The 11,502-nt window shown below is 40.9% G+C and overlaps 1 protein-coding gene across 1 annotated transcript; it reads left to right on the top strand.

Moving 5' to 3' along the window:
- Positions 1–2,147: 2,147 nt before the first annotated feature.
- Positions 2,148–7,057, top strand: sparcl2 (SPARC-like 2; the record flags this gene model as incomplete). The annotated part of the gene is made up of 7 exons (XM_079559384.1): positions 2,148–2,191; positions 2,490–2,562; positions 3,045–3,117; positions 3,604–3,715; positions 3,810–3,928; positions 4,013–4,167; positions 6,674–7,057. 7 exons carry the CDS (start codon positions 2,148–2,150, stop codon positions 6,848–6,850), a joined length of 753 nt encoding a protein of 250 aa, XP_079415510.1. The 3' UTR covers positions 6,851–7,057.
- Positions 7,058–11,502: the final 4,445 nt, after the last annotated feature.

Below are 11,502 nucleotides of genomic sequence, written 5' to 3'. Positions count from 1 at the left end.
GCAAGGTAAAAAAAATCCTGCACGTGTATGGCACAGTGGCACTAATTAACGCTGATAGGCCACAGCTGTTGACACACTTTGCTGTCACGGCACGGTCGGGAAGATTACACACTGTACGGTCATGTTGCTTGTAGTTGGGATACTCACCCTTTTTATTTTTTATGTTGTCAAAAGCATCTCGTCAGCAGCCGGGGTGACAGCAGCGTGACCTAGAATAAAAGTATAAACATCACTCGTTTTATATTCTTCAAAAACACCTCACATGCAACATCGCGCTCGTAATAATACGCTCTGCAAACAACCTCGCAAGGGAACAATCCCCATGCTATTGCTAAGCTAAAACAACTTACACGGGCTAATGGCAATTACTTGTTAGTAAAGTCTGAATAACACGAGCTGCTATAATACTGCTGGTCATCATGTCAAGTCAACTAAGCAACAAAAGCAAAACCTTACCGAAAGTAGTGGGGAAACGTAGATAATGGGCGACGGGTGACTCTATTTCTAAGGTAAACAGGGCAAATTCTCAATAACATGTGCTAAATACTATGTACATGACAAGCAATCACGGTATCGCCCCGGTTTCACTCCTCAGGGCAGTTCATTCCAACATCCTCGATCCTCTCGGCGGCTCCCAGTCCAGCGGAGGGGCGGTGCTTGGAAATGTCATCCCCTGCTTAACCTACTGTGTTCTGCGCACACTTCAGTGTGTACAACTCATGGTGCTACTGCATTTAGCCAGTTTAGTTCATTCAAGAATCATTAAAGAGCAAAATGTGAAGTGAAATTGCACGTCCAAGTAAAAACATTAATAAAATAGTAAATGCACTTGGAGGCTACTATTTTAAGATATCTTGTTGCTTCCCATAAGATTTGAAATTTCGTTCAGAGATTAGAGATGTTCATTCAACAAAACAAAAAACTGGTTTGAGAGAAATAAGACAATATAATATTAAATAAGTTTGCCTTTAGGCGATATAATGCATCCACGGACACTTACAGGTTTGAAGTTTGGCGCCCTCTAGTGTGCTCTCGGTGCAACTGCCATGATAAAAGGGCCTGAATGTACATCTTCCATTGATAGGCTTTTACACCAGATTGTAAAGTTGTGTTCATGAGAGAGGTTCACATCATGTCAGCACAGATATATGCATGATAAAGTGCATTAACTTCTGTTACTGTGAAACTAATACATGATTCATGACTCATTACATGCAAAGTGACACATGTCAAGCCTTTGTTTGTTATAATTTTGATGATTATGGCTTACAGTCCATTTTTAACATAGTCAAATTTTATGAGATTTTAATTTGGGGTGAGCCATAATAATCAAAATGAAAACAAATAAAGGCTCTACATATGTCACTTTGCATGTAATAAGTCTAAAATTAGTTTCACAGTTTAAGTTGAATAACAGAAGTAAATACACTTTTTCATATTCTAATTATATGACAAGTAATGTAAGTGATGAACAAGTGCCATGCATTTTGTTGCAAGCAGATTTATTTCGGTTGAATTTACCCTAAAAATGTCCCACGTTCATGTTTAGTTTAGTTCTAAGTTGTATACACTTGAAAGTATTTTTATTTTATTATGAATGTATTTCAAATGTAACTGCTATTCATGACATTACCACTAGAGTGCAGCCTTTCCACACTATTAGACTGTCGGTTGTTGTGCTGACTTGAATTAAAAACTTCCAACTTTTGAAAACAGTTTTGTAATGCATACAGATATAATATTTGTGTCTGTATGTATAAAGTATGAGGCAACATAGATTGTAATATAGCAGGTTCTAAGGAATGGAATGCTTAACAGGTATCTATACCCCTCTGTGCCCTCTAGGCTGTAAATCTTTCTGTGGAGCAGTGCCAGCTTAAATGAAAAACACATCCACCCTCAAGAGTCCACCTCTCTTTTGTGCCTCACTTGCAGTTCCATTGTCTTGATATCCTATATTCATTGTGCACTAGACTATTTACCAATAAATAGGAAGGTGTTTTTTTGAAGTAGCAATACAAAGCAAAAGCTGCAAAGGAATACACAAATCATTTCAGATGGACTTGAGGATCACACGTGAAGAGAGCTGAGGGAGCTATAAAACTCTTACAGACGCTGCAGAGAGAAAAACACAAGACACTGCTGACATGGAGAAGAAGAAAGAGAATATGCAAAATGCAAGACAGACTGGGTAAGATGTGGCTTTTTTTTTTCCGTGCTCTTGTTGTGAGAGAAAATGACTTGTTAGACAGTAATCACTTCCTCGAGTGAAAGCTAAATGTCCTTTCTGTGTAACTCTACTCCACATATCCTCTGTGATGGAAAATAATTGTGTTTTTGAGAGGGAGATTTTTCCTGCTGCATTATCGGACAGACAGGCTTATCACTGGGAAGGAATAAAAGTCTTCTCTGGTTACTATTTATCAAAATGAGAGTCAATCAGTTTCATTCGAAATGTTACATATGCAGATGTGGTTGTTTTCTTGCAGCTTCCTGGACATCTCATCAAAAAGCCGAAGTTTGACCCTTGTATTATTGCTGTTATTGACAAGCACAGCTATGGTGAGTTGTCAAATATGCATCATGAATATTGTTGTAGCCAATTTTTTTTGTGATTGATTTGTTGTTATGTTACTTGCAAAATTTTGCAGAATAAAGAGTCTCAAAAGTGTTCTCAGGGTTATACAGTACGTACTGCTCATATGGAAATGTTTCAAGGCAGATGTTTTCCAGGCTCCGACTACAAAGATCCTGCAAATATAAGTCCAGGATTTAGGTGCATACCACGAAACTGCGTTCCAGCCGAAATGTTCCAATGGCCAACATACCATATAGGTTTATAGTCTGCATATATTTACTCAACAGGTTGACAGCAAGTGGGACAATATTTTTGCTCAAGGTTAAAGATAGAAATAGCTGGAAAAAAAAGTTCAAAGTGAGCGCTATGACATTGGTAACACGATAGGCCCTTGTTAAACTTTGACATTTAGTTGTAATATGAGATGACGTGCATATTATGAAAAATGCATTTGTGTCTGGAACAGGGAGGAAGAGGTAAGCGCAGACAGAGACAAGCTGAAGAGTCCCTGAGACCTTATATTGGCAGAGTACAGCCAGGTAAGACTTTCACTACTCTGGCCGAGGAACTGGCCTTTCATTACACTGACAAGAAGCCATGCAGGTGCATAAAGCTAGACCAGCTTTGCAGAGCTGCAGGAATGGTGTACAGTCATAGACAGCTTTGTGCCGGTCCTAATCAGATCTGTGACCACACATAATTAATTTGTGCAACTGTAATTCATAATAGATGATAAACAATGTCACAAAAAATCCTGCTGGAATGTCAACCACACAACCGTCACAGCTGCAAACATGGACTGGGCAGGATTAGAGGAGAAAAAACATGCTAACAATATCAATCTGTTCACATCTGACAAAAGCAGCAATTTAAAGAGATCCTATGTATTTTTAGGTTCATGGAATATTCTTGGTCCCTAGTTGGTTGGTTGGTTGGTTGGTTGGTTGATAAGTTAGTTAGTTGATAAGTTGTATTTAGTTATTACAGTCAGTTTTAGAAGAATTTGTTTTTGTTGTTTTTTGTAGAAGAGCTTTGTGAGCTTCTGAAGTGTCACAATCCAGTAGGATCTTGGTGCCAAGTGGTTAACGACAAAGGGGTCTTTGTGCCAAAATGCGTCTGTCCAAAGACATGTCCAAGGTACTTAAAATAAAGAAAACTGCATCATGCGCACTTCAAGTGAGGAAAAGAAGGTTTGAGTATGCGATTTGTGTGCTTTGACTTTTGTTCATAGGCAGAGAGCGCCAGTGTGCAGTGTTCTAGGTAAAACCTACAGGAACGAGTGCTTATTGCATAAGGAAGCGTGCAGAAAGAGACGGCGCACAGGACTGGCTCATGCAGGACCCTGCCTGGGTAAAGATGTGAAACACATTCTCACACATTTTCCACTCTGCACCAACTCTGCACTAATGAGTGATGCTGTCCCTCTTGATCTAGTTCCCAAGGCTAATTGCACCCTGGAGGAGCTAGGCCAGTTTCCATACCGTCTCCTGGACTGGTTCCTGCTGCTGAGCCGAATGGGAGAGTCATATGCACCTGACGCACCTACCCAGAGCTGTCTCAGTCATGCGCAAAGGATACAGCTGGCACAGGTGTGGGAAAGGGAAGACACTCACACAAAGTGAGGTAAGGTGAGGTAAGGACAGGTGTATAAAGCATACTGTATATATATACCTTATAGTACCTTATATAAAGTACTGTATATGAAGTATAAGATAAGATAAGATAAGATAAGATAAACCTTTATTGATCTCACAAAGGAGAAATTCCCTTGTTACAGTCGGCGTTCAAGAAGATCACTCAGAGTTAATAAAGTGCAGCTGATACAGAGATTATTGCACATGTTACTTTACAGTCTTATTGTACAGTCTGACAGCAGTGGGGATGAAGGCTTAGCAGTAGCGCTCCGTCCTGCACTGAGGGTGTCTCAGTCTTTATACTTTTACTTTACTTTATACTTTATACACCTTACCTTACCTTACCTTACCTTACCTTACCTTACCTTACCTTACCTTACCTTACCTTACCTTACCTTACCTTACCTTACCTTAAAACTCCGGTTTCCTTACCGCTAAAAACATGTACACTAGCTGAATCCTCCAGCCAGGTGTTTCTGACCATTAGCCTGGCTCCACATCTGGAGATGGGTCCCCAAGCGCCGGCCTATACTGGCTGCCCACTGCTGAACACACCACATCGGATTGTAGCCATGGCCTAATTTGCATCCGTTGTCCCCCACTCGCACCCTCAAATACACTTTCATTCACCCTATTGTACATGTTTTTAGTGGAAGGGGAAACCAGAGTTCCCGGTGGAAACCTACACAGACATGGAGAGAAAATGCAAACTTCACACAGAAAGGCCCCGTCCTGATGGGAATCGAACCTGGGACCTTCTCGCTGTGAAGCACAAGCGCTAACCACTGTGCTGCCCACCTAAACCTTACCAGCAATCTTAGATATGGGTAGTATGACAACTTAAGCTACAGATACCATTTACAGGCTAGATAGAATGACCTCAGATTTAAAAGTGATACAAATAAAAATCAATATTCACAGCACTAATGCCAAAGCCAATGCACCATGGGAACATAATGTCGCTGTGTAATTTAATGCGGCTCATAAAGTTGTTTCTGACACTGGACCACATAATGGCACTCGTACACAATCACAAGAAATCGATCAGACAGTCTACAAAAGTGGCAAGTTCTTATGTTGCTTGTGGTCTGCTCCTCCATAGACTAAGATGAGGGCTTTCAAGAACAGCTTGTATAAATAGGGTTTGGTCAATATTCACTAAATTATTCAATGAAAGGCTGAATAAAGGAATAGCTAACTTGATATGGTCCCTCCAGTCACCCCACCTACCATACATTATAACACATTCACAGTCAACCATGATTACTATTATTTGTTTTGGGGATGTTAATATTCACATTGAGTACATGACTTGTGATGTCTACTTTTGCAAGTCCTCACCAATACGTTTAAGTTAGATGACAATAACAAAGAATCAACAAAGGATACAGCCCATCCAACCATTGGCCAATAACCTGTCTCTCCACAACATAGAAGCTCATGACAAGCAGCGGCTAAGATAAGCGGGCACATGGAACAATGCATGAACACAGCACAGAAGGGCATCGGCAAACATACCAGAGAAGCCAAACACCAGGAGCCTGATCCTGGTGGGACATCCGGGTAAAGATTGACAGAATGGTAATGGCGCACCAGCCAGTCATTGTGTTGGTGGGCAAACAGAAGAGGAAAGACGTGGTGGTTGACATGGCAATACCAAGAGATGGCAACATCAGGAAAAAGGAACATGGGAAACTAGGCAAATACCAGAGGCTCAGAGAAGAGCAGGAGAAGGCCTGGAGGGTGAAGGCATCAGTGTGGCCCATGGTCATTTTGGGCACTCGGGGCAGTGACCCCCAAACTGGAAGAGTGGCTACAGCAGATCCCAGGAAATACACCAGATATATCAGTCTAGGAAGGTGAAGGTGTAGGAACAGCAACTATATAGCACGAACCCTCAAGCTCTCAGGCCTTTTTTATGTTTTATGTTTTTATTCGTTCAAAAGTAACTTGTGGTTGTAAATGGGTTAGGGAAATACCTCTGAGTCTCAACTAGTTTGTAGAAGCTTACTTTAATATTACATCTTATCAAATATGAGATACAACTCAAAGTATATACTGTATCGTTACATCTTTGCCTGCAAACATTTACTTATAGTTAGTTCATAATTCGTTTGGTGTTAGTTTATGATGTGTTTGTAAATGCTTTAGGGCAGTGTTGCTCAGAAGTAAAGCATCACAACATGCACATGTCTCATGTCTGCAGAGTTTGGGTCTAAATAAATCTATATATATTAACACAATTCAAGTAGTGCTTTCCATTATTGTGAAACAGGTCTCTCTTGAGTCTCAGGGGCAAACCTGTGTAAATAAAGGATGAATAAAATAAAAAATGTAGTAGTTTTTAAAACAATGTGGAAATCCCAGACGAAGTTCATTTTCATGCTCCCAAAGTTTTTACAGATAAACCTCCTGCTGTCTATGGCATGTATCTGATGTCTTTTTTCTCTCTTTTCACCAGCAAAGATTTGCCTTACTGGATAGAAATGGAGACGGGAAGTTGAGCCGCAGAGACCTGAAGAAGCTGCATTATAAAAGGATGCCTTTGGAGCACTGTGCAACATCATTCTTTCAGTCAGTCCCTCTGATGTTTCCTACAACTTCAAGAGTTTCTACATATTTTTCTAAAAATGTCTAGACTTAAAACAAGCTTCTGTAATAACTATCAGAGAGCGACCCTTCGTCTTCTGCAATATGCTTCTTCTCTGGATAATTACTGATACATCAAGGGTTAAAAATGTCACAAAGCGCCTCCGCTCTGTGACTAAGTTGCACCTCCCACCATGCTGTTCTCTCTGCATGCCATCTATCCATTCATCTCTCGTGCCAAACCCTGTTTCCTGTTCTCCACCTCTCCGATCTAATGACGACCTCTCCATCAGCATTTAAATACTCCTCCCTACTTTAAGCGACACAAATCTTCTTAATAATACACAGTGTTTCCTCTACATATCCCCTTTATAGTTATACAAGCTTGCATTGATAGGTTTAGAGTCAATCTTGCTGTGTCAATGTCAAGCTATTCCCAGCAATGATAATGTTTATTACCCGCTGTGCCTCCCACTGCTGTGGATTAACACAAATTGAAGGAATATCCTTCAGAGACTGCCGAGCAGGTGAACTCAAAGGCAATGACTGTTCATAGGAATTAGGGCTGTTGTTTCCATACTTGGACAGGATGTGTAGTGGCTAGTGTAAAACAGGCAGTTTATGAAATAATGGACTGCCATGTGTTGTCGCAGATCATGTGACAGAGACAAGAACAGGAAGGTGACCCTGAGAGAATGGACGACTTGTCTGGTGAATAACTCTGAAGCCTGGTTCTACCAGTTTATGTGTAAGTCCAGAGCCTATACAAACATACACTGAAGACAAAGGCATTAGTATTAGTAATAGTATTTTAACATCCTGGTTTTCATTAGTGCTCGATCTCTGATTAATTTATGGGTTTTCAAAGTCTGTGAGTTTTACTGTGAGTGCATAAATCACTTCAGTCCCAAAACTTTAGAAATCCGCTAAATTATTAAACCTGAACCATATTTTGATAGTTAAAGTTTTTGCAGCAGATGATGAATTTACAAGTTCACATGTCATAAAAAATATCACATTTGTTCCATAGGATTAATGATGTGAACATTTCTCTTCTCTTTTCGCAGCCATCAGAATGGGTTCTCACAAGCTGTGCCCTACACGCATCGATGACGCCCTTTAACACTGGGTTATTTTACACTGTCTATACACCATCAAATCTTTATCAGCGAGACAGTCCCAGTTGGTGCAAATGAAATATTAAGATAGGAACACTGCATGCCTTAAGTAACTGTTCAAACGAGGTAGACTGTAGCGCTGTCTGTGGAGGGATAATGCGATGTAGAGGGAATTACAAAGTGGATGGGTTTTAAAGTGGAGGAATAAGAAAATGCTCGGGGTACAATCACCTACAGAGAAAAAGACATAATAGAAAGCAGGAATGTCATGATAATGCACTGGAGCTACGTATAAACTGAAAGTACAAAGTTAGCTTGCAGGAGAATGTGATGTAAAGACTGGAGTTGGGAATAATGGTATAAAAAATAATCAAAAAGGAGTGATAGTTATAGATAGAACGGCGATAAGGGCCAAATAAGGAAAAAGAGTAATAATGGTTTTGACATCTTTCTACAGCTGTTTTTGTAAAAAGGTGTGACATTGGAATAAATTGACCTCCATCAAGGTCAAGAAACTTGCATAATGCAAGCTTAACATTTGTCAATGAACCATTCATAATACATGCTACTCTCAGAAGTCTTGTTGCATCTTGTTTATTTGCTCGGGGATAGTCCACAAGAGACTGACTGCATGTGCTTGAGCTGGTGCTGCGAGATCAATAGGAAGATGTGTGGCCTGGGGTGGCGTCTTTGCTATGACTGGATCTCCGGACTAATTAGTCTTCAAATTTACCCTGCCTGAAGGATGGGGAGGGGCAGATGGAAGGGCATTGGAAAAAAGATGAAGAAAATAAAGAGAACACAGATGCACTCATGGACTACTGAAAATCATTTGCCAAAGGTCATAATAAAAACAAGATACTACCGTTTGATGTCTTCAACGTCTGAGACATTGTGTTGCACTTTATGCACAAAAAATAAAGGATGACAATGTGGGAAATTGTGGAATGCAGAGTCAACGTGAGCGAAAAAGCAAGTCTGTGATGTGTTGTTAAAGAGAGTTCACCCCTAAACAACCTCCCAACATTTAACATCTCCCCAATCATTCACTTTCCCCTGAGACTTTTCACACAGAAATAACATGGGTAGCTGAGGCCACCCCTGAAGGTCCAAAGCCTACTGCTGCTTTGTTTTGTGTCTTCTCCCCCCCTTCAAGTAGATTCCTTCTCATCACCACTCTCCTTCCATCCCCCATGTAAACAAACACAGTTGTAGATTGATCCACCTAATCTCGCTTCCTGCCACATGCAACTATCGACAGTGCAGACCTACTGTCCCCTCCTGCCACTTGCGATTTGGATATTAAAAGGCCCTCTTCCTTAGCCTCCATCCTCTCCTAGTGTGCTGATCTGATCTCTGATGGTGCTGTCACACTTCCATATTCCCGAGGGATTCGGGGAGCACAGGAGCAGATGGACGCCTGGTGATGACACGTTGTTAAAATAAAGATTCTCGTTAACCCGTTGGCAGCTAGCACGTCCTTTTCCTCGCCCTCTGTCCCCATGCATTACTTCCTATTATATTCTAGCCGCTCTAGTTGTATCCATCTTCCACAGTTAGCCTAAGTCCATGTGGGCTTTTACTCAGAGTAAAAAGCAAGAGACTGTGGCGCAGAAAGCAAAGCATGCAGCCTGGGACCCCCGACCCTCAAACATGATATTTAATACATGGCAGTCATAAAGACGAGCCCATGCATTATGCATGACTGGTAAGCAGACATCAATAATAGATGAAAAGGCCAGTTTTGCAGATTATTTTCAAGCAATTATGACAAATATGACAAAACATTTTTTACTTTTTCTGTGTGGATGGACAGCTGAATGCAGATTGTCCTATGAGTGCATGAGTATATTATTAACTAAGGTTACGTACAGGGGGGTGCTGTGGCATCAAAATAAATATTGAGGCCACTCATGATGGACGAGTGGAAAAGAGGGTAGACTGATGCATGTTTGTGACCCCAGCCTATGCATTCCACTCCAAACTGGCTACAGCTCATAGAAAACCCGAGTGTCTTTGAAAAGTTCCTAGTCAAAAGCTTAGACTTGCGTAGCTGTGTATGCAGTAGTAATCTGTATAAGGTTAATCACCATCCATCTTCAAAAGCAACCGGCATATCATGCTCTGCCAGATTGCAGAATTTCAGAACTTCTTAGGATCCGTTAAGTGGGCCAGCAAATGGAGAGAGGAGAACGGGTGGCTTTGAAAGGGAATTCGAGCAGCACCGAAGGGTGCTTGATGAAAAAGAAGGCTGCCACTAAAGTGATACATTTATTAATAGCAATCACGCATCGGATTGCTTGTCTGTAAATTGATGTTGTAGGCAGAGAGAAAATACAGAAGAAGTCTCTCAGATTTGAGTGTGCTGACAGGAAATATTCCCTGTGGGAGGAGTAGATCTATTCATGCGCACCTCAATAGCCCTACTCTGAAGTACCTGGTGAATGAGTGGGGAAAGGCCCCATGGAAGAATGGACAGGTGGAGTTAGCATACAATAAAGCAGGCCCCTATGGCAAGTTTCCTGTCTCTAATGATATTGATTAAAAGGTGGAGGAAGGAGGCTCCATTCGTGAGGCCCACCATTGTGTGGAGATGAGAGGGCGGAGTTTAGGAACTAGGGATATGAATGTCCCCTGTGTCCTTCAAGATATGTACTTGACCTTTGAGGAAAGCACATAAAGCCTTTATATGAGCGTCCTGTCGAGGAGCCAGCTGTGAATGACAGCCTTGGATCAGTTATGGCCACTTCATCACATTGTCTCCTGACAACTTTCTTCACTTAGGGCTGCAGGCTATTAAAATGTGTTCAGAATAGAAATAGAAATAGAAATAGAAATAGAAATAGAAATAGAAATAGAAATAGAAATAGAAATAGAAATAGAAATAGAAATAGAAATAGAAATAGAAATAGAAATAGAAATAAAAATAGAAATAGAAAGATTCAATAAGGCATAAAATGTAGTTTATTTGGGGTTTTGGGTCAATATACATACGTCCTCCATCCGGGTCACTCTAACAACGTTATGGTCATTATTATTCATTTGACATTTGGACAGGGCAACAGCTCATTTTCAAACACATAACAGCCAACGTCATGCGACGTGTGTATTGTCCAGATTCCATTGCTACTACAGAATATTGAAACTATATAAATAAAGCTGTTTTGTGAGACATGCGTACATAAGACATAATCATTGAATAAAGAGCAAACTTGTTTTTTTATTCACTTTCTTTTCATACTGAAAATACCAGTAAATATTATGAACTGCTATGCAAACTTATTTTTTGTCTGAGCAAGCAAGTGCTTGTTATGTATACATGAATCAATGCATTATTTGAAAGCCCATGGCTCTATTTGAACATTTAGAGTCGGTGTGCGGCTGGAGAGGAGATAAGCTCACAAAGACGATGTAACCTCCAAAACGCTGCCTGCCGCCTGTGTTAATACAGATGTTATCAGACGTGCCCAGAGAGCGGACGGTTAATGCGTTTAACTTTTACACCGCCTCCCTTCAACGCACTTCTCTTCTCTCCCCTCCTCACCGCCACCCCCAGCCAGTGACCTCACTGGCAGCCCACTCA

The sequence above is a fragment of the Gobius niger genome (genome assembly GCF_951799975.1).
Source record: "Gobius niger genome assembly, chromosome: 7".
NCBI lineage: Eukaryota > Metazoa > Chordata > Actinopteri > Gobiiformes > Gobiidae > Gobius > Gobius niger.
The sequence above is the reverse complement of the archived record's forward strand: the minus strand, read 5'-3'. Positions and strand labels throughout refer to the sequence as shown.